Here is a 23,636-nt window from a genome sequence, read left to right as displayed (position 1 = left end):
ACATGTGCAGCGTCAATCTCCCAAAATATCACAGTGCCCAGTGAGGGTCCCTGCCCTCTCAGCAGCCATAGATGGCGTAAGCAAACATCCATCTTCACATCATAATAAATGCACCTTGGCTTATCCAGAATTTTCCTCTCATTTTCTCTCTAGGAGCTGATTCCACACATAATTTCCACACATGACGCTAGCAGGTGAAATTATCCACTAGAAGGAAATGCTCTCCAAGCACAGAAGCTCCACTAGTGATGTGATTGAGAAAGGGGTGGCAGGGGAAGGGCTCCATATGCCAGCTCTACTTCAGCCTTTTCTCCCTGCTAACAGCCACCCTCCTCCTCCAAATAAGGCGTCAGAAAGCGCAGTACAAACCTGCAAGCACTTACCCTGCTCATAGGCCTCCATCTCACTCTGGTCAAGGGTTTAAGAGCACCAAAAGGCAGAAGGTAATAGAGAATAGTCAGAGGCCAAGAACGGAGTTTCAGAGCGGGCCTAGACATACAGCTCAGCTGGCCCAACCTCCGCCTCAGGGCCAGCTGGGGAAATTGCAACCTGTAGGATCACATACACACACACAAAACGGTCAGCCAACTTGAGCTCAGGCACTGATGACTCTCAAAAGTCAAGCACCTGGTCAATCAGAAGCACCTCTCTGTGGACACGGGAACATCTCTACCTACCACCTGCCCATCCACCCGCTCTTGCTCTTTCCAAAAAATAAAAGGCCAGGAAAGTGTGTGAGAGTGTACTTGCTACTCAGCAGTTGTTTCAGAAGGGAAGCAAGGCTGTCTTTAGGCTGACCTGCCTAAGCCACATGGTACTTTTTAGAACCACTCAATAAAAGGCTTCACCCATAATCCACTAGAAAGAAAGCAAGGACACGTTTGGAAAAGACAGAATACTCTCTAAAATATAATTTAGTGTGGACATGGAAATTATCTGCAGCAAAAGAGCTGTAATGGAGGATGGCAGAGAGGCATTATTACCAAGTAATGGAAGGTCTGCTACCTTCCTACTGACGCTGTAGGATGAATCCAACATGGCCCCAACCTTGTTTCCTGCTATTTGAGAACCCGTATTTCTGTGGGGCTTGCAGTAATCGTACCCAAACTACTACTGTGTACAAAAGAGCACAGAGGGGGTTTCCTGCCTTTCTTTTGGGGTCCCAAGGAAACTTTGTCTGACAAATCCTAGTGAACGGCTACAGCAGGAGCTGCTAAGGCTAAAAGTTACCAGCCAGTAGCAGGTCCTGCACAGAGCCAGGGATAGGATCCTACAGCAGCAGGGGTGCATGAAACCAGGAAAATGTTACATCCTGAGCCATCCAGGGAGACCAAAAGGTCTCGCCTAAAGCAGAACACACCTGCTACTAAGCACCAAAGGTTCACTCCACTTCCAGGGTGGTTATAAGAATTCTAAGGTCTCAAATATAGAATAAATGTTCATAAATGTACAAGGCAAAAACATACATAAGGATATAAACTACGTATCGGAAATAGTACAGGAGAGTAATCCTGAAGCCATTTTGACTCTCCCAAATTGACCTCAAATATTTCCCTGCAAGGAGGAAGGAAATGGGAAAAGCTTTCCAATTGTCTTTGGACTGTAGGGGCTTACACCTCCCTGCAAATACAGTCTGGCAAGTATCTGTTAAACTATCAATATGTGTAAGAGATTCAGGAACTAAAGTGTTTATCATCTCAAAGGAATGGCCAGGCTACCCAGAAAATATCAGGTATCCTGGCAGACGGGAGAGAAGCAACACTCTCAAATTTCTGCTGGAGACCGCCTCCTTCTGTGATGTAGGTATGATGTTTTGGGGGGGTGGTCTTGGGTTACAGGGTAGGCAATTTCAAAAGTCTTTATAGGAGCTTGCACACCATTGTTCTGGTTCTCTCCTACCTCCTTGCAAGGAGGGGAGGGAACTCTGTTGCAACAGAAAAATAAAAATCTGCCTTGCTGTCTATGGATCTTGCCCCATCAATTGATCTCTGACCAATCATGGACTTAGGGGACTGGGTCCCTTGGGGAGTTCGGCAGCAAAAGCCAATTCCCCCCCCCTTTTTTTCTATAACAGTTCCCTGGGCCTTCATAAAGTCAAGGGGTTCTATACCTCTTGCCATGGGACTGAGGCCAGAGGAACCTCTCACTGGACAAAAGCAAAAAAAGATACGACTGGGAAAGACCAGTTCTGTTTTGATTATTCTTTCTGGACAGGTAATTCTCTGCTTTTCTGTTTTAAATTACCTGCATTTTTGGAACAACAACTGAATAAACCTCCACTTGGCTGCAGCCACTGGCACTTCAATCTCCTTTGAGCCTAAAAGTGATCACTTGCTTAGTAGGCCTGTTCCTTGCCCACACACAGTCCACCCATATCAGGGAGAAAAGAAGAACCCATCCCTTTACTTCCTTCTAAGGAGGAAGCGGCAAGAGAGCCTATGGGACGCTCCCAAGCACACATTCTGGTCAGGATCTGGACCCAGAGTGAAAATTGGGGAATAGGAGTGCTTTGGGGTCCTGACGAGGTCAATGAAGGCTCAAGCAATTCCCCACACATAAGGGGCAGCCAGGATTCCTTAGGACCAAAGGAGAGTAAAGTTTACTAATCTTCAAAGGGAAGCTTGGCCTGCGGGGGGGGGGGGGGGGAGGCTGTAATGGGGCCTCATGGATGCTGCTCAGCCTCCTCTCACTGGCTGGACCCACAGAGGGGAGCTCAAAGAAAAAGATGCCTCTCTCTTGCCTCCTTCTTCTTCCTCCATCTCCCCCCTTTCACTGCAGACAATCATGGGCCAATCCCCGCAGAGCTGCAGCTAGCTGTAAAGCATCCTTGCTTGCCCCCACATGGCCCTTCTTTTCCACACACACACCCAGCTGCTCTATTTCACTCTTGCCCCACTCCTCAAAAAGGCTTGGAAGGGGGAAAGGATGCCCAACTCCAGTGCAACACCCACTTTGACTGTCAATCAAGCGCATAAAGAGCTTGGGAGTAAACTGGGCCAAACAAAGGCTTTGCAGGCAGCTGCCACTCTTCCTCCCTCCCTTCCTCCCCTTCCTTCCCCCCTCCCCCTTCCTTCCAGCACCTTCTGACAAAGTAAAACATATGCTAGACAGTACCTGAAACGGGCTCTCCTATTTGGGGTGCCCCCACCTGGGCCCGGATTTTCCAGCTGCGGGTGCTGCTCCCCAGCACAGCTGCCGCTGCTGCCACCATTCCCTGAGCTCAGCCTCCGGACATGAATTCTAACTTTGTGGAGGTTGCAGCAAGAACGAGGAGGGTTAGATAAAGCTTTGCAGCATCTCACCATTTCCCTGAGTGCAGCTCTGGTCCCTGCAGGGTGCTTGACTGACACATCGTCCTCTTTCTCTCTCTCTCAATCTTTCTCTTCCTTCCTCCTCTCTTCTGCCTCTCTTTCCCTCACTCACTTCTGGGCACAAGAGGGAAAGGTGCGATGTCACGGCTCTCAATTTCCCCTGCCGCCGCCGCTGGCTGCCGGTCTTCCCTCCTCCGATCTGCCCCTGCCTCTTGCCCTCTTAGGACGGTCTCAGCTATTGCAAACAAACAAGCATTGTGTCACAGTCCGACATCCTCCTGCAGAGACAAAAGTAAGCCCTTCCCACATGCCAGCCCTGCGCTATGAGGCTCTGCTTCAGCCAGGGGCTGCCATTGGAGCTGGGCTCCGGCGCCAACGAATCTGGAGCTGCCTGCGAGGACTGATGCACTATTGTCAGAAGTGCAGCCCGACAGCCCTGCACATCTCTCCCTATAGCCAGGCTGAATGCAAGCGAGCAGGCGGAGAGGGGGAGGGGGAGGGGAAGGGGAGGGGAAGGGAAGGGAAGGGAAGGGGGAGGCAATCCCAGCTATGACTCTGCAGTGCAGCAACTCCATCTCCCTCAGTTGTGGGCTGCTGTTCAGTCAGGTCTGCATGCAGCACTCATGTTGCCAGAGAAACATCTCCTGCTCACATTGCCCAGCCAAAGCACACACCACTCCAAGCAGGGAGGGAGCCTCCCATCACAGACAAGAGGAATGCCCCCCACTGAGCCTGCAGGAGGCCCTCTATCGCATGCTGCACAGCTAGGAACAGATGGAGGCCACAGGAATCAGCCATCTCTTCCCGGAGAAATAGGCAGAGGCAAACTCTTAAGCAGATTCTTAAAAAGCAAAAGCAAAAAAACTCAGGAGGCACATAGTTATGAATATTCACAAGTGCATATTGTTCTTTCTCTCATTTCCCAAATGCTACCTCAAAGCCTGTGACTACTCAGGTCATATTATAGACTAAACCTGGGCGGTAAGAGGAGGACTGACCAACCATGGAAGTTAAGAGGGCCAGAGGCACAGACCAGAATAAACCTGCTTATATTGGACTTCACTCTCAAAGTAACAGCCAAGCAATGTAGAGTTGTTTAGTCAAGAAACAATGTTTAGTAAGAAAACCATTAACTTCGTTACCGGTCCCCCGGCACAGCCAAAATGCAGAAATGTTTGCTTATTTTGGACAGGAAGTTGGTATAGAGAAGCAAGTCCTTCTTATTTAACTAATGGCCACACAGATATTCCCTATTTCTTAAATTCATCCAACATGTACACTTGAACGCTGCCCATGATTTCAAGGAAGCTTATTTCCACATCAATACCAGTTAGCACCACATTTGAAGGCCATCGTTGTTGGACAAAACTAATGGCACCAGTTCTTCCTGCACAAGCCTCACTGTTGTGAATATGAGTTACACAAGAGCATTCATTTCTTACTGGTTTCTTCTGGTTTTCCATTAATTCTCAGCCTTTACCATTGCTTCAAATTTATAGAATTTGTGGTGACTACATTCTAAATTAGATTATTATTATCTTTCAGTGCACATGTATCCCCCCCCCCTCCTTGCACGCTGCCAGTTTCCAGAGCAGCCTTTGCTGATTTGGTGTCCTCCAGATGTTTTAGAATACAAGTTCCATCAGCCCCAGCATCCTTGAATGGCTGTGCTGGGTGGGGCTGGTGGGAGTTGCTGTCCAAAACATTTGAAGGGCACCAGGCTGCTCTAGAACATGATCTCCTTCTACCTGCTAAGGCCCAAAGAAAGAAAGGGATCCAAGCAGACAAAGGACCCAGCAGCACAACCACAAAGTTGGAACCCAAAGGCAGCATTTCAAAATCAGCAAAACTGCAGGGCTTTCCTGGGTCAATTGGCAATGGTTTGTTTAATATATCTCTGTCTATCAATTAACCTCTTCTTTCCCCCAGTTATATTTGCAAATAAAAAACAGGGTGGAGTGCACTTTTAAGGGCTCCATCTCCAGCTCAGCTCTCCAGCCTCCTCTCACCTAGGAAATGCACCCAGGCACTCCTAGAGCACAATGACCACAGCGCTGTGTGCCACCCAACTGCTGGCACTGCTGTGTCTGGGGCAACAGCTGTAGCAACGGGCCTGGCAAGGAGTGATAGGCTTGCTTAGCCAGCAGCCACTGTAGCTGACCTGGGGGTAGCTTTTGAGGCTGCTGGGCTGCAGTCTCCGGGAGCCAGCCATGTCTGCTCAGGCTCAATGCCTACGGTGGTGCAGAAGAATGTTCCCTGCCAATACTCTGGGAATTTCTGTCATCTGCCTGCTCAGGTTGCCATGGCTTTCTGTTAAGCCAAGCAATACTTCTTTCACCAAGCTTCCAAGAAACACAGCCAATCCTTAAAGTGCTGGGGGGGGGGGCAACTGGACAAAAGAGTGGCTTGAATAATGGTGGCAAGATGACTTTCTCCCCTCCCCCTCGCATTCCAGACGGGCTGAGTCTGCTCTCCTGAGTCTCCCACACTGGGAATTTGTTCAGCAACCTTTTTTCATGCTGCCTTCGGAGATCACACCTCCGTATTTGCCTTCCATGCAGAAAAGGCCAGGGCAGATTGCAATAGTTACAAACAGCATATTCCACTTGGTGCTATTAAGAAGTCATTTCCAAATGTTTTCCCCTCATCAGTGGAGCAGTCTATGGACTGTTCCATAACCCCCATCTCTTCTGCCACACTGGAAACCACAGCCTTCCCCAACTCAATGCCTTCCAGATGTTTTAAACTACAACTTCCAGCAGCCCCAGCCAGCAAGGTTGCGCTGGAGTAGGAAATATGGCTTTGTTGGCTGGGACATATGGAAGTTTTAGCCCCAAACATCTAGAGGACCCCAGGCTCCTGGAAAGCATTACAGCCAAACATCCAGCAGGAGGTTCCTTCACTTTGGCCTTAAAATGCAGAGGTCCCGCTCATTTCCATTGGGCTTACACAGGGGTAGTTCCTGCTGTTGCACTCTAGGGATCAGACCTACCTGTCTTCCAATCTGCTGCTACCCTTGGCAACACCCAAAACCTACCACTTAAGGCAACTATCTCTAGGAAGGCCTGCCTCTGTTTTGAAGCAAAGCAGAACTGGGGATGACACTCAACTGCCTCGCTTCCTGAAAGGTCTTACTGAAACAGGCATTTACTGCTAGGTTTCTCTTCTGAGCTCCAAGTTGCTCTGCAGAAATGATCTGTCAATCTAGGGCAGTGTCTTAAATCAAATACTCTTTTTCATGATTATGGTATCCCTGCGTTTTCTAGCCATTCACTACTTCCACTGAATTTTTAACTTCACTAGAATATGGATGTAGAAACAGGCTTATATACAGCCGAGGGAAACATCTCATTCTTTGGATGAGAAGCAAAGAATGCAGTTCAATGGCCTGGTTCCAGAGTAAGTTAGCTGAACTTTGTTACCATTGAAATCAATGAGACTAGGGATTATTATTATTCATAATAATTACATTCATCAGTCACTTTACACAAAAGAGAAGGTCTCAAAGCAGATTAACAGTATATAATACAATACATAAAAGCTATTAAAAACAAATAAATGTAAAAACACCACAAAATACATAAAATGCTTTCCCAACACCACATCAATAAGGCCAAGTCCTAGACACCCAACTAAAATATGAGCAACTCCGTAGGAGAAAACTTTCTAAAGTCCTAGGAACCATTAAGTCATCAAGCACCTTTATCCATTGGTTTGAATGGGGCCTAACTTGGTCTGGATGCATCCCAATGGACCTGTTTATGAAGAATGGTAGATGCAGATCACAAGTAAACAAAGGTTGAAGGTCATGGCATCAGCTGAGCAGGGGCCAAGAGTGAGCTCCCAGTAGGAGACTACCTGCCATTCCCAGGGGTCATTATTTTAATTTTAATTTTATTATTTCCTACCTATGTCATCCTTCATCTGGTGATCACAGGGTGGTGTGTGTGTGTGTGTGTGTGTGTGTGTGTGTGTGTGTGTGTATTAACAAAAAAACCCAATACCCTCTGCCAGTGTATTTCTAAAGCCCTTGAAAAAACATTTCATCCATGGGTAAGCAAATACTGGGCATCCTTGATTTGGAGGTGAAATGCTGAAATCACTGCCAAATGCTGCTTGAAGAGAAGAGACAGCTAAGGCTTCAGAATGCAAGTGAAGAATATCATCTAAGCAGGGCTGGCCACCCATTCAAAGCCCTCAACCCTGGTCTGTTCATAACCCCTGCAGCTGCAGGGTCCATTTCTTCAGTAAAGAAAAACAGAAAGGCAAAAAGATGGCTACCTGATTCACAAGAGAAAGAGAGAGACATGCAGGCTTCATAGAGTAGGAAGTTCCCCAGAGGAAGTGGCCAAGAGAGACGGAAGTGCTCAGTTCACCCCTTAAAGCTATGCTCAAAAAGAGAAACTCTCCCCTCTCAAGGCGAGAGCACCAGCTTGCAAATCCCTGAAGAAAAACCATCATTACGCTCTTAAGGCAAAGTTTAGCTTTGCCTGGCCACATTTATTTCACTGCTTTTTTAAAGAATTAAATGTAGATTAGAGTCTGTATTTCTGTTTTCTTATTAACACTGAAAATTCTTCTGACTTTTTCAACTGGAAGTTCCAGCTTCACCTTGATGCACCTCCTGGCCTTGCACTAATACCAAGTGGCTCTAAAAGGAGCTCTGGTCTCAAGTACTTCAGGAGCCAAAAAAAGCACAAAAGTCCTGCAGCCAGATTTTAAGCATCTCGCTTGCAACATCAGGTTGTACTTCATGAACTTTGCTGCCACCTGGGAAAAGGGATAGAGTTTGCCAAGTACAGTCGTACCTTGGAAGTCGAACAGAATCCATTCCAGAAGTCCGTTCGACTTCCAAAACATTTGAAAACCAAATTGCAGCTTCTGATTGGCTGCAGGAAGCTCCTGCAGCCAATCGGAAGCCGTGGAAGCCCCGTCAGACACTCAGGTTCCAAAAGAACGTTTGCAAACCAGAACAATCACTTCTGGGTTTGCAACGTTTGGGAGCTAAAACGTCTGAGTTCCAGGGCCTTCGGGATCCAAGATACGACTGTACTCTTATCCACCTGACCCCCAAGATTAGAGTCTAAGAGGGCAACAGAGAGAAACACCCCAACATTCCATCTCATCAGAGCACTTTCTTGGAACTGACTGTTTTAAATGGAGAATAGATTTGTCAGTATTGGGTCTCAGTGTCATGTTTTTTCAGTCTTAAATTCAGTTTCTGTGGAAATTTGTGAATTTAAGAAAAAAAATCCTCATGGAAATTAATCAGCATTTTAGGGCAAATTTATCCTAATAAGCACCCTTTTAATGCAATTTTGACTAATATACATGTTTTTGCAAAGCAATTTCCCCTAATGTATTTCTGTATGCTGTTTTCACAAATACTGTATATGCATTTTCATGCATACTTTACCCAAATATACAGTTGCACCTTGGTTGTTGAACAGAATCTGTTCTGGAAGCCCATTCGACTTCCGACAACCAAGGCACGGCTTCCAATTGGCTGCAGGAGCTTCCTGCACTCAACTGGAAGCTGTGGAAGCCACGTAGGACGTTCCAAAGAACATTCACAAACTGGAACACTCACTTCTGTGTTTGTGGCGTTCCAGAGCCAAAACGTTTGAGTCGCAAGGCGTTTGAGAACCAAGGTACAACTGTATGCTTAAAAGAAACACAACTTATTGCTTGGCTGGGGAACTGCACTGTAATTCATTCAGTGTGGTGCAATTTTTAAAGGAAGGCCTTGTGTTTGTTTGCATATCTTTTCAGAAATTGTGAATCTGGTAAATTTGCCTTTAAAAGTAAACTGAAGTGAATTTCTCCCTCACCCCTGGCTTTAAATTCACTCAAATATTCCAGTTCCACGACACTCACCACACCTCTGTAAACCCAAGAGAATGACCATCTTTTAGTCTACATACAAACAAAACTGTGGTAAAAGCTCCTGGCTAGACAGCCTTATTTTTTCCTCACTTTTGATTAATACTTTGGTGATTAAAAATTATGTATATTTACAGGGCGATATGCTGAATTATAACCAACTTAGATTCTGACTGCTCAAACACGCAGATCTGGCAATCTTCACCTATTTATAAACAGCAGATTAATAAATGTGTTTCTTGGATGTAACACTTCAAGCTACAGATGGAGACTCACATGGCAGAATTCTCGTCTGTTAAGAACAATAATAATAGCAACAATATCCTTGCACATAGAAAGCTTACATGTCACGAAAAATTGAAATGTTACTTTGCTGTGTGCAGGGAACTCCTGCAAAGAAAGGAGCATTCAGTTATCGAGACAGCACATGCTAAATCTGACCTAACAACGGAAACATAAATCATGCGTCTGACACAAATTGAAAGAAGTCACATGATTTTCCAGACAGCCTTCACCATGTGGCAGAGAATGGCATTGCAATTATGTATACATTCAACTGAAGGCAAACTTCTTGTTTTTATTAACTCTTTGTAAAAATTTGACAGTATACAAGTGCTGAAAGGGCTCTCTACTCTACCACTACTATAGGTCAGTGGCAAAACAGGTGCTTTGCACACAGGAAGTCCAAGGTTCAATCTCTCCAGCAATAGAAGGGTTAGGTTGTGGGAAAGAATTATCTGTCTGCTGCTGGGGCTGCAGTCCAACAACATCTGAAGGGCACCAGCGTGGCTGCTTAAGAGGAATGCCACAGTCAGGGAAAATGAAATGCTGCTTAAAGTTCTCCAATTATTCTGATGATGTTTTTATTTCTGAAATGGGAAGTACTGTATTTTTTCTTGTGTAAGACTAGGTTTTTTCCTTTAAAATTATGTCCAAGTTTTGAGGGTGTCTTATACACGGATAGATCTCCCCCCATTTTCTTAAATCAGAGTCCCCCAAAATAGGAGGCATCTTATACAGGGGAGTGTCTTACAGATGGAAAAATGCGGTTGTTATTTCCATGTGAAAACCATAGAAATAACATTAGGAAATAACTTTCACTGACATCATCAGCACCCCCTTCACGGTCCTCACCCCATTTATTAAAATCACATTAAACAGATGCAATTATAATAAACAGGGGCACTATCTCTTAATATTATTATTGTAACAGAAGGAGAATGTGCACGTGCATTGTAGAAAGCAGTTTACATTATGTCAACAAGCAATTAAATTCTCAAGCATATTCACAGGAAGAAAAAGCTTTCCGCAACTCACATCTTTGCATGCAAGACTGCCAGGAAGCTGAAGCCCTGGTTCAAAACTAAAGCAACCTTGCCCAAATAGCTGTTTTTGGTAGGAACTCTTCCAGGCTAGATGTAAAGGATCACTGCTGTAGACTTAACACAGACCAAAAAATAATAATCTGAATAACAACCCCCACTTCTTTCTAAAAAACACACAAAAGGGCAAAAAACGCCCTGAGACCTCTGGGTATAGGGTGGTATATAAATTCAATTAATAATAATAATCACCACCACCATCTCATATTTAGACAGTGAGAAAGCTTGTAACAAGTAAGAGATAAATTATATACATCTCAACATGGAATCTGAAATTTTGCAATAACTGAAAAAATACCCGTTACTCTTCCTCTCATGGAGTGCAGGCTCAGAACACCGGCTCAGTCTGGTACTTTCATTAAGAGATCAACAGAAAGTGGAAACTGCCTCTTTCAGCTAAAGTTTCAGTTACTTGGACTTGCAGGATGAGAACTCTTAAGGTTGTTCCATCTCTGTCATAAAACACAGATATCCCCCAAATGCCAGAATATGCCTCGTGCTTCTTTAAGAGGAGGCGGCAAGGCAGAAAGCCTAAGAGTGAGGAAGGAGGGGCGATAAAACTCATGATGATAACAAGGCACTCTGACTCCCACCAGTTGCTCACAGGCTCTGCCCAGCCTGTACAGAGACCAGTAGGGGGCTGGGAAGCTGCTGATGAGTCATTGGGACTCTCACAAAACCCCAAAGTATTTCAGGCTGAGGCTTGAAATAGGAAGTTTGAAAAAGGAAGCCCTCTTGGTCTGAAAGTAGGGCTTTGGGAAAAGCACTAAACCGGTTTATAGGAAGTCCAAAGTACTTTCTACACACAGTGGATTAAAGAGCATCACACTTTTGTGTGGACTTTCTAAATAGTGTGCTCATTTATCCTGAACTATTTTGGATGCTTTTCAAGGCTACAACCCCATCACAAAAGAAACCCCATTAAAGAGGGGAAACTCAAAACGACCTCATCTTTCTATCCCAGGACTGTAATTAAAATTTTATTCACACGAAAATACTCTCTACAGAGGAGAGACAGTAGAAATCAAAAGGGTCTATAGACCATGTGAATATATTTAGCTACCCGATCTTCAGAGGGCTCTCAAGCACCTTTGCAAGGGGAAAAGGTTTGGCGCTGTAGGCTGGGATGGTGACTGCCTTCCTCAAATCCTGGCTCCGCTGTCCTGTCACCCGCTCCAACTGCAGACTGTTGTTACTCCAGCTCCTTTTATAAACCACTGTGGGAAGGGAGAGGGAGGGCAAGCCCCTCCTTCTGTCCACTAAATCCCCTTTCTCACTGTTTCCAAGCTTAGCTGACTGGGGCACTTCTCCAGCTTTCAGACAAAAGGAACAATAACCACACTTCCCACATCTTAACTCACATTCCTCCTCCACTTATCCCTACGCACTTCCAGGAAACATATTTAAACCAGCAACTCACAAGTTTGCAGTCAGAATTATCAGCCAGCCACAGCCATAAGCACTTGCTGATGCCAGGCACCAAATATACTCTTCCTCTCCCGACAAGCACAGACAGGGGTGGGCAGATTGTGCAAGCCTCTGCCCAGTAACCAGAAGAAGCCAGATGGTAGCATAGCAGCAGCTGCACCTTTTCCAGAAGGGGGTTTCCGCTGCATTTGTTTAGCAACTTTGTATTGTTTTGCCTGCTTTGTATTGTATTAGCAATCTGCTTTTTTAATCTATATTAATATATTATTTAATCTATATTATTGCTATAGTGCTTCATTTTGGTTTATTATAAGCTGCCTTGTGCCTTCTGCTTTGCAAATAAATGCATGGTAGAAATTTTATTGCAAACAAATAAAGCATTTAGTGAATTGTTTGATTAAGGAGGAATACCAATCTTGTTAAATAAATGAAAATATATAAATAAAACTTGGCAAAATTCTGGCAAAAAAATGTTGCCATAGCTAAATGTTTTGTAGCATTCCCCAATAAATTTTCTTTGTAGAAATGTCTCTGTTTTGCATATGTGCTCTTTGTAAGGATCACAGGAAGCTCTATTTACACAGAGACATATCATTGGGTCCCTCTACCTTAGTAGCTCTCCGGGGTTTCAGTCGGGCTATTCCCAGCCCTACCTGGAAATGTTGCCATGGATTGTGCCCGATAACGTCTGCATGCAAAGCCAGGGCTCTGCCAGAGCTACAGCCTTTCTCCATCAAAGGAAGCTAACTTTTACTGAGTCAGACCAGTTGATCCATCTAGGCCAGGGGTTGGCAAGGTTTACCTCTCCTGGGCCGGTTCACTTCAGCGGACATCCCCGTGGGCCGGATTGCGCGCATACGTGAGCGCACCCGCCCACAATTTCCGGCGTCTGCGCAGACACGATTTCGGCATCTGGTTTAGCGCAGCGCGCGGGGACTCGCCAAGCAGGCAGCTCGGTTTGGGGGCGGCTCGGGGGCCGGTTAAACGACCCCCGTGGGCTGCTTGTGGCCCATGGGCCTTAGGTCGCCTACCCCTGATCTAGGTCAGTACTGTCTTCATGATTTGCAGGGAGAATCAGATGGTGAGAGATGATATAATGTCTTCCCCAGCCAGGTTTTGATTCAAGAAGTTACCTTGAGGGCACTCCTCCCACAACCACCAATTCTACCTTGTAGGTCCTCCACCCCCTGAAGGACTGTGGGTTGTGAATTCTGCCTGTAGTTATTCCACAGAAGCTACGTGCCACAGGGTTGGGAATATTATATGTTTGCCAATAAGGCACCAAGTGGTTCCATCCTAAACAAACCACTACCACCCCATACAATTGCCCAGGCCTTGCTCCCAAACCCTTTGCTATGCCAAGTGATGCCATCAGCTATACAGAGCAGTGTCTTTAGTGTACGAGCTTTTCTGAGGGTTCTAGGTTCCTCTTCCCTCACAACTTTCTCAAAAGAATATAAAGCTTATTTATCCAGAGGGATATTAACTAGTGCTGGTTAACTACTTTGTGTTTTATTTGAGCTTGTGATTTTATACTATTTTTTCTTTAGGTGAGCTGCATTGGAAAAGCAGCATGCATTCTAAATACTGATGGACAAGTTTTGTTCATTCCAAAGTGGATTATAAAAGCAGTGAGTGTTTCTAGTCCTCAGTATTGCAAGGTTCTGAAAATCACAGATACCAGCATGCATACAGCAAAGGACTGGTACCTGTATGGGATATGAACTGATTTGGTGTATGTGCTGTTGTTGAAAACATGTTTATGTGTGTGTAATTTGTTTTTATATATGCAGTTGTTTCAAACTGTTGCATACGTGTAACTGTTTTATATATGTTCATATTATATACTAAATCGCTTTGAGATGCCTCATGAGAAGCGATTCATAAATGAAAATAAAATAAAAGAATAAAAACCACAACAATTCTTCCCAATAATTTTAGCACAGCTTAACATCTGTATCTCTGAGGAGATGACCCTAGATTTTAAACGTTTGGGGTTCTTCTTCTCTCTCAACCTGCTAAATAATTATTTGCTCAAAAATGACTCAGAAGGTACAGAGTCAAAGACACGTGGCTTCTGTGGAATAACTACAGGCAGAATTTTAAAGAAGTCATTTTTTTTCCATTTAACACTATGTGGTTTCCTGAACAACCATTTCCTTATTTATACATTTATCTCTAGCTTTTCTTGCACTCAAAGTTGCTAACATTAGATAGCTGTTATTTTTCCACAGAAAAATGAAGCATTGGGGGGAAATTGTTTCAGAACATTTTCTGTATCACATCACTGCATCTAGCAATCTACCAATACTATTGTTTTACTGTACTTTTTATTCTTTTATATTCTGTTTTAATTATTTTTATGTACACCATCTGGAAATTTTGGGCTATGAGGCAGCAAAACTAATAACATTTGTTATTACATTTCCAAGTGTTCAAAATACACTTACAACAACCCTGTCCATTAAATTCACACTACAGATGGAGAAGGCTGCTTGCTGAGGCTACTTTTCACTCATTTTAACTATACGTACTGGCAATGCAGCCAGACTGACCTACATTACAGTTCATTCTGTACCGGCAGCAAACTTAGGCTCAGGAAAGGAGTCCCCGCTTGGGGTTTTCCATTGATTATTTTCTGAGTCAGGATCTCCAGCAGCAGGAGATATCATATTGCAACAGAGCCCACAGATGCAATTTGTACCCTTTCAGCAGAGTGTGCCATGTCATCAGAGTGGATCACTCATCAATGCATGCCACTCCCCTCCGCCAGGAAAGGCTACGTCGGTGAAGCACCACTGGGGCTTCGTGTTTCTTAGGGCTGTCAGGTGCCAAAGTATGGCCCATCACACTAAGGTTCCCTCTCCAGAGCTAGGAACGGCTAAGCTGCATGAACAGGCCAGGTTACGCGCCGCGTGCTCAGTGTCAGATGTCACTGTGAACTGGGGCTCCTCCAAAGTTCACAGAGTTCTCTTGGATCTTGGCAGCACCTTTTCTACCTGGGTTGTAGGCAACATTCCCGTTATCTATTCTGAGCCCAATTGTGCAATAGTATTTGGTGTTTACCGTACATTTAAATGAAAATAAAATAGTGGGGAGCAGGGGAAACAACAAAAAGCTCAGCAAATTAACCCTCTCTCAGTAGCTGTATCTGAGCCTATGATGACCACTGCATGCATGCAGAGAATTTCACTCTATGCACACAGGACAGCAAAAGTTACAGGGGTTCACTTATACAAGGAACCTGGTCTGAGGCAAACTGAAATGTCTTTTCATTTGCCCAAGTGTTGTAGATCTTTTGATTTTACCCATCATTATACGTGGCTGCTAAGGTTATCCCACTGCTGTTTTGTGCTGCTTTTATATGAATTTGTTGCTAACATTTCTAGTGTTTTTTTATTGTTGTTGTTTAGTCGTTTATTCGTGTCCGACTCTTCTTGACCCCATGGACCAGAACATGTTCTGCTTCCAAGGCAAAGTTAACAAACCAAAACACCTACTTCCAGATTTGCAGCATTCTTAATCCAAGTTGTTCATAAACTAACCTGTTCTTAAACCAAGGTACCACTGTAAATTCTCTTCATTAACTAAATAGTAAAAGAAGTTGCTTTTGCTGTTGTTGCTCAATTTGCATTCTACCTTTCCAACAAATGGTACTCAAGGCAGCTAACAAACAACTGGAAGGGGTAGAAAAATATTTTATGCAGAATCCCCAGGTCTGCGCCATACAGAAACAGCCATCCTGAAATGCAAAGACACAAAGCAGCCCACTAGAATGGCTAAGAGTCTCTTCATTAACAAAAAAGCAGGGAGCTTTTTCACACACCAAAGGAAAATATAAAATGAATAAGCTGCAGCTCAAGGCGAAAAGCTGCTCTCATCCGGCCAAGTGTACACAAGCACATTCTTTGGTCAAGGCTTCCTTGTGTAAATCGATGTGGCAAGAATGCCGAGCTCTTTGGAGGAAAGGCTTCTTCTCCCTAAAGACCTCTAACCCCTTTGGACACAGCGCGTGAACACATTCAGGAAATGCTTTTTGGATTCTCGGCCTCCTGGCTGCATGATAACATGTCTACCCAATGCAACCCGAGCCATCTTCATTCATCTAATTAAATGGAAGTAAATCCCCCTCTCATTTTCACAGTGCAATCCAACTTTGGAAAAGCTGGAAGCAGAGCTCTATGTCAAAGCAAAAATGGGGAACTAGTGGCCCTTCTCCAGGCGTTGCTGGACTCTGCAACACCCAGTAGCCCCAGCAGCAACATTTGGAAGGGCATAGGCTGTACTCCATCCCTGCCTTTAAAGCAGGCTTCCTCAAACTCGGCCCGCCCGATGTTTTGAGACCACAATTCCCATCATCCCTGACCACTGGTCCTGCTAGCTAGGGATCATGGGAGTTGTAGGCCAAAAACATCTGGAGGGCTGAGTTTGAGGAAGCCTGCTTTAAAGCAAGGTTGGTGCTTAACAACTTAATGCTGACAGCTGCTGGGAATCAAATGGCCATCTGTCAGGGAATCTTAATTGTGTTTTCTGCATTGCAGAGGTTTGGACTCGATGACCCTTGGAATCCCTTCCAACTCCACAAATTCTATGATTCTATGACATACTTTCCATAAATTTATGTTGATCTCACAAAGCAGTTTTGATCCAGACCAGCAATGGAGGCTCCAACAACTGGATGAGCTGACAGAACACAACAAATTTTTATTTGATGAAATTTTTGATGAAATTAGTGCCATGGCAGTCCTTGATTTCTTCCTGCTAGGACCGATACTGCTTCTCTGTGAAATTTGCCTCTTTTATACACTCTCACTCTGTGCACCCTTGCCACTTTGCAGCAAGCTCAAGTGCAATTTAAAATGTAACACCTTCCTACCAACACAAATAGGCTAGGCCTGTGTACTGGAGACTGAATCAAGGGGCGAGCCCCTCTCTCTTTCCCAGCAATCCATTCCTGTCCTGGTGATGGGCAGCTACACAACTCATTACCCATACAGAAGTGGGAAAAGCTCAGTCATTTGTGATCAAGGATACAAAAAAAAATGCAATGGGGGGGGGAGTGTCAGCAAAAATAGACTCCACTTTGAACAATCAAGCTTTTATATTTTTTGAGCCTCCCATTGTTGTAACAAACCGTTTGCAGCAAGAAGCACGGCAGCCCCCCGCCCCGTTCTACTATTAATTTGGCAAACCATTCAATTCAGGGGTGCAATTAGGGGCCAGCCAAGCCGCAAGACTTGTCAGTAAACACTGCATTCCAAAATCTTAGCACTTGATTTGAGGCTCTGAGGTGGGACACTTGATTTACAGGGTAGGAGGAAGCTATACAGAAATGTTAACATCAACAAAAGGAGCATTAACTATGACCTGTGTTCATCCCCCCCCACCCCCACCCCACAAGAGCGAGATAATGGGCAGATGCAAAAGTGTAAAGGTTGGGTGCCAGCAGTTTTTAAAGCAAAAGGGGCATACCACATTTACACACCGTGGGGACCACTTGCAGAAACACAGAGAGAAATAGAAAACAGTCCCAGAAACATTCCTCAGCACCAACAGAACAAGCTGTTCTGCTCAAGGAGTCAACTACAGGACACAGAAGTCAGACCAGCAGGAACAAGAGGGTTGGCACAGCTCAGACCTTGTATTCAACACCCGCAGAGTCACTGGATGAATACACACAGACACACAGGAGCATCAGAACTACAGTCTATGCAGTTGCACTTCTTCGTATCTAGTTCCTAACGGAATCAAGCCATCCAAAGTTCACTCATTTAATTGGCCACCCTAGAGCACTGATGAAGGAAAGCTCCATGTTGCAGGTACTACAACCACCGGTGACTGCATTACCACTCATCCAAGTAAGAGACCCACACATAGAACTCCTTTGCACTCATCACCCAAACGCTTTAAAGACCCCTCTCCTTTTGCGGTCCAGAAAAGGCCCTGACTATAAGTGGCTCTCCAGGGTTTCAGACTGCTGTCTTTCTCAGCCCTACTTGGAGAAGCAGGGAACAGAACCTGGGACCTTCTGCATTCAGAGCTGGTGCTCTACCATGGAGCAATATGGCCCTCCCTCCTTATTACTATCACACAGGGCTTTTTTAAAAAAAGCCAGAACTCGCCAGGACTCATTTCCAGCACCTCTCAACTGGGCACCACTGCCATTTTAAGAGAACAAGGGAGGTGTTCATGGTGAATTCCAGCACCTCTTTTTCTAGAAAATATTCATTGCTATCATCACTATTACAACAGGCAACTAAACCAAAATGCCACTAGTCATGACACCCCCAGGGAGCAAGATAAAAGGTGATAGGTGGGTCCAAAAAGAAAAAGAAGAGGAAAAAAGGCTTACTTATGAATGCATACTGGTGTTCTGCCCTTCCTCAAAGAAACTCAGAATGATGGTTACACCTCATAGCAGCCCTGGACTGGCACTCTGTGACTTGCTCAAAACCACTCAGCAAGCTGCAGAGCTCAGCAGGGAATTCAACTTGGGTTTCTCACACCCAAGACACAAAACGTTAGAGCCACTGCACCACACCATTCATTTCATTTTACATTCGGCAAGTTCATGTTGTTTTTAGCAAGGGATGGTGAGACGTTTTAAGAACATGGCATAAAAACTTCCACAACTTACCTCCCAATCACTTGCGATTTTAGGGGGTGGCTCTAAACCCGACTTTCTGAGCTGATTCTCCTTATAATTCTCATATTGCTTGTACCCCGCATAACCTCCGCCTGTAGCCACCAAAAGGTGCAGTGGGCGTAACCGCAGTACACTCCTCACCGGTGCAGTGTAGAGTTTCCGCTGACCTGTAACAAAAGGAGATGGTACTTTAGGAAATCAGGCAGGCAGCCATTGACACTGCGGTGTAACGGAGGCAGAGGTTGTACAGTGAACCTGGCATCTCCAAGCCAGCCCAGAGAGAAACGTCACCATTGTTACAAAGATTGACTGGGGGTTCTTTCATACCATCAATGGTCACTTCCTAGACAAATCAATTCCCAACTCACAGCTTCAGTTCCCAAACATAGAGCACTATGGAACAGAGCCCACATTCAAGTAAAACAATTATTTTACTTTGACAATTTATATACTCATTCACTACATCAACTCTGAGCAGTGAAAATAAAATTCCATACAATGAAAATAAAAATCAGTAAAATTATAAAATTAGAATTCAGTTAAAAAGCCTACTGGAATAATAAAAAAATCAGTAGGTACTGGAAGTTCAACAGGGAGGGGACATGTCTGACCTCAACTGGAAGGTAGTTTCATAAAATCGGGCCCACAATATTGAAGGCACTGAAACTCCTCCAAAGAACTCAGTGATTGGGCAGAGATATAAGGCACCAAGTGATCCCTGGGGCATCTTGGACCTGAGCTGTTAACTTAAGAATGATAAAATGAGAAACTGACAGAAACCAAAATGGGCATTCATTCATCCCTTCTGGGGATGTTGCATTGCCTGTGAAAACCACCTTGGAAGCTGGAGATTTTCAATGGAGGGCTACTGCCACATTCATATTTTTGCTTAATAACAGCTGGCAAAACATGATGGGGAGATGACTACCAAATGTGCTTCTGACCTTTGTACCTCTTACATTCTGGCATCAAAATATTTCAAATGTTTTTTTCCTTTGTTACCATTTCTGAAATGTTATTAAAGTACAACATTGTGTTTCTTTGGTATTTGGCACAGTGGGAAATGGCTGTTTTCCAACATTCCAGCAGTCTGGAAGCTGCATAATCAAAGAGACAGCAAACAGCTACAAACATAATGAAGCCATGGGCTAACAACAACCCAAATCACCAGAGAGCTGTGAAAGGCAGAATACATATAAAGCCAGGGCTCTGCTGCACACAACAGGCACTTCTTGCACTCTATGGTCCTGCATAGAGACACATGGTGCTTCCACCCAGTTAACAGTGCAAATTGGAAAGCCAAAAGATAAAAGAAAACAAGGAAGTGGGAGTGGGGGAAGAAACCTCATATCATTCTAATCCTTTTCCATCTCTATGCAAGCATGGATCTTATTAATTTGTGTTTCTTATCATAGCACAAGAAGCATCTTGCACTTCCCTACTGCCACCTGCTGGACAGGAGCATGTACTAGAATGAAGTCTTCTGGGAATCATTTGTGGGAGCAAAAGAACCTCAGCTAGGATGCAAACTGGCATACATTTGCATACAGGCAGATGCTTTTTACTGATGAGGTTTCTTCACCATAAGGTCCTATGGCTGGTTAAAACAATGTAAAAATAGTTTCAGCAGTGAGCCTGCCGTGAAAGCACTCTCACTGCATTTTAGACACATGGACCAGATTAAGTGGAAAGGAAACATGTTTTTCCAACTTGCAGTAACAATTGCATTTGCACAAAACTGATTGGCTAGCCCTTATGTAAATCAGCAAGCCACCAACCTTCCCTTCTTGCCACTGAGAACAAGATAACCATGACTATGTTATTCTGATCTTTCTTCCTTCTTTTGGCTCCAGGGACTGAAACTAGAGAGAATATGCCACATTAGCTGCATCGGTTTTTCTTCTGGATTGGAATGTATTAATTAAAGGCCTTGGGGGTCAAAACTTTTATATTTGTCTGTGGGTGGGGGATTATTGGTTTTTGCTATTGTAATTAAATTATGTACTTTGTGTTTTCATTTTGTATTTTAATGCTGTAAACCAGCCTGTGATCTTTGGATGAAGAGCCACATATAAAATTAATTAGTTAATTAATTAATTACAGTAGTCAATTAAATTTCTGGAAATCGTTTCAAGTGTTCAGGAAGCCAAGGCTTTTGCACGTCTTCCAGCTATATTACTTTGTTTACACACCTCCTATATAAATCTGTATGGACATTATTCAGATCTTCTTTAGTGGCCTGGCTCTGGGTGTCCCCACTAGGAAACAGGGCCTATGTGGTGGTTCATGGTCTGTGCAACTCCCTTCTCAAATCAATTTGATTAAAACTGGCAAATCTGCCCATCTTGCTTGGGACAGGACACCCCTGTGCTCAAGACAGAACAAAACCACCCTATTCTGGATGGTCTCCCAACTCTATAGAGCAGATTTTCAGGGGTCACTGGAGTCTGCAGGCCAGGGGCAGGGGGAGAAAGTAAAAGGTTGCCTCCGTTAACAGACACTTTCACTAGATTAAAAGTCATTGTGCTTGCAAATAAGGCACCAATTGGCCACAACCAAACAAAATTAATTTCAAAGATTAAAACATAATTAACAGTTCTGGCCTACATCACCACCAGAATACTCATGCTGCATATACGTGACGAATACCTTCACATGATTGATTCAGCAAGAACTACAAGACCAACAGGTTTAATTTTCATCTAATAGTCAGAGACCTTACAAGACCTTAACATCAAAGAGCAGTTGCTGTACATGACATGTCACAATCATCATTACATACAGATTACAGATTCTTTATTATATTGTGTCACAGACTCAAACAAAACAAAATTGCATAAGTATCAAATATCACAAAACAGGATCATGTCCTGTTCCGTGTATTGAAACCAGCCTTTCATACCCTCCCTAACCCTCTCTTGCAAAAAACTTCTCTTTTCCACCTCCTGAACAAACCAACTACCTTTAATACTGTGCTTTCAAACCATAATTTGTAATCATTGTTTGAAGTGGTAAGATAAACAACAAGATGAAAACATATGAGGGTTCTTACCAGTAAGGAGGAATGGGGAAAGTGGTTGCTTCCAAAGTACCAACATCTTCTTCATAGACTGATTATCATGTCTTACAATGCTGCTGTGGAAAAGGGTACTGGTGGTGAGGGGTATAAAAACAGGAAAATACAAATAATTATGGACGCATATCTATATAAAAAATCTACATTAACTACACATATTCATAAACCAAGCTACAAATCATTATCTTCCTCTGGATTACTGTGTAATAGTTACCTACTCCTGCTTTACCTTACCTTCTCCAGATGATGGGCAAGTTATAAATCTTTTTAGAATTAAAATAAATAAATCATGCAATGTGTACAGTGGTACCTCGCAAGACGAATGCCTCGCAAGACGGAAAACCCGCAAGACGAAAGGGTTTTCTGTTTTGGAGGCGCTTCGCAAGACGAATTTCCCTATGGGCTTGCTTCGCAAGAAGAAAGCCCATAGGGAAATCTCCGGGGACCTCTTTTAAATGCTGGTGGTGGAGAGCAAAGCCTTTCCCCCCCCCCTCCGGCCTTCAGAAGAGGTCCAGGAAGGCCGGCGGGGGCCGAAAGGCTTTGCTCCCCACCGCCAGCATTTTAAAAGCAGTCCGGGATAGCAGGGAAGCGCTTCCCGCTATCGCGGACGGCTTTTGAAGGCGGGCGGGGGGAGCAAAGACTTTCGCCCCCCGCCCGCCTTCAGAAGAGGTCCTGGACCTCTTCTGAAGGCGGACGGGGGGGCGAAAGTCTTTGCTCCCCCCTGCCTGCCTTCCCGGGAGAGCGGAGAAAGGCAGCGCGTTTCTCCGCTGTCCCGGACGGCTTTTGAAGGCAGGCGGGGGGGGAGCAAAGACTTTCGCCCCCCGCCCGCCTTCAGAAGAGGTCCAGGACCTCTTCTGAAGGCGGGCGGGGGGCGAAAGTCTTTGCTCCCCCTTGCCTGCCTTCCCTGAAGAGCGGAGAAAGGCAGCGCGTTTCTCCGCTGTCCCGGACGGCTTTTGAAGGCAGGCGGGGGGGGGGCAAAGACTTTCGCCCCCCGCCCGCCTTCAGAAGAGGTCCAGGACCTCTTCTGAAGGCGGGCGGGGGGCAAAAGTCTTTGTCCCCCCTGCCTGCCTTCCCAGGGGCTTTTACATCGCCCCGGACAGCGGAGAAGTCCTCCGCTGTCCCGGGGTTTTTTAAAATGCTGGGGGTGGGAAGAAAAGCCCTTGTCCCCCCCCCCAGCCTTCAGAAGAGGTTGGGGGACAGACTGTCCCCGGACCTGGTCTGAAGGCGGTTTCCATAGGAACGCATTAATTGATTTTCAATGCATTCCTATGGGAAACCGTGCATCGCAAGACGAAAAACGCGCAAGAAGAAAAAACTTGCGGAACGAATTAATTTCGTCTTGCGAGGCACCACTGTATTTTAGAGAGCTCATTTCATCTTTCTTGACTGGCAGGTTCAGGGCTGCACTTCATTATTTTTAGCCCACTTTTTCCTGTTTCTGGAGGCTTTCCAAAATCTGCTTTTACTGAGGACAAATTTAGCAGTAAAGAAATACAGGAAGCCGCACCTGAAGCCCTGACCTTTGCAACCTCTTCTATCTTGAGGTCGGCAGCAGAGTTGATGGGCATTTTAAACCCATCAACCTTGATGTGTATGGAAAATCTAGAGTCGTGAGGAGGAAAGTACATTACTGTGGCCAAGAGAACACCATCTTTTTAACCCTGAGAGGTTCTGCAGTGTAATCACATCAGAGAACATGAGACCTTACAAGCTGGAAACTGTCACACTAAAGCAAATTCAAGCCAATGGCCTAAGCCTACTCCTAATTAAAGTATTTGAATTAAGATTTGCTCCCTATGGAATTTATTTTCAAGTTTTCTATGTCGCACAACACTGTATGGGAGTCGCTGAGAATCAAGCCTTGTCATTACAGATTTGCTCCAGGTACAGTTCCTTGGTTGTGACAGGTA

At 44.7% G+C, this 23,636-nt stretch overlaps 1 protein-coding gene across 6 annotated transcripts in view; it reads right to left on the bottom strand.

Moving 5' to 3' along the window:
* Window positions 1–23,636, bottom strand: part of PISD (phosphatidylserine decarboxylase) — a 40,571-nt gene that overhangs the window by 11,060 nt on the left and 5,875 nt on the right. The window contains exons 1-4 of one of the 6 annotated variants that reach the window (XM_081175005.1): window positions 11,640–11,760; window positions 10,512–10,633; window positions 3,115–3,546; window positions 384–549 (exon numbers count right to left, since the gene is read on the bottom strand). In XM_081175005.1, coding sequence (XP_081031131.1) covers window positions 384–549; window positions 3,115–3,305 — 357 coding nt within the window. In that variant the 5' untranslated portion in view covers window positions 3,306–3,546; window positions 10,512–10,633; window positions 11,640–11,760. Of the gene's footprint in view, window positions 1–383; window positions 550–3,114; window positions 3,790–10,511; window positions 10,634–10,874; window positions 10,909–11,639; window positions 11,769–18,641; window positions 18,818–21,702; window positions 21,801–23,636 lie in introns of those variants that run through there. The other 5 variants (XM_081175006.1, XM_081175007.1, XM_081175008.1 and 2 more) reach the window with 5 other exon arrangements.

The sequence above is a fragment of the Podarcis bocagei genome (genome assembly GCF_964188305.1).
Source record: "Podarcis bocagei genome assembly, chromosome: 16".
Lineage (NCBI taxonomy): Eukaryota > Metazoa > Chordata > Lepidosauria > Squamata > Lacertidae > Podarcis > Podarcis bocagei.
Note: the sequence above shows the minus strand (reverse complement) of the source record. Positions and strands in the feature narration are given on the sequence as shown.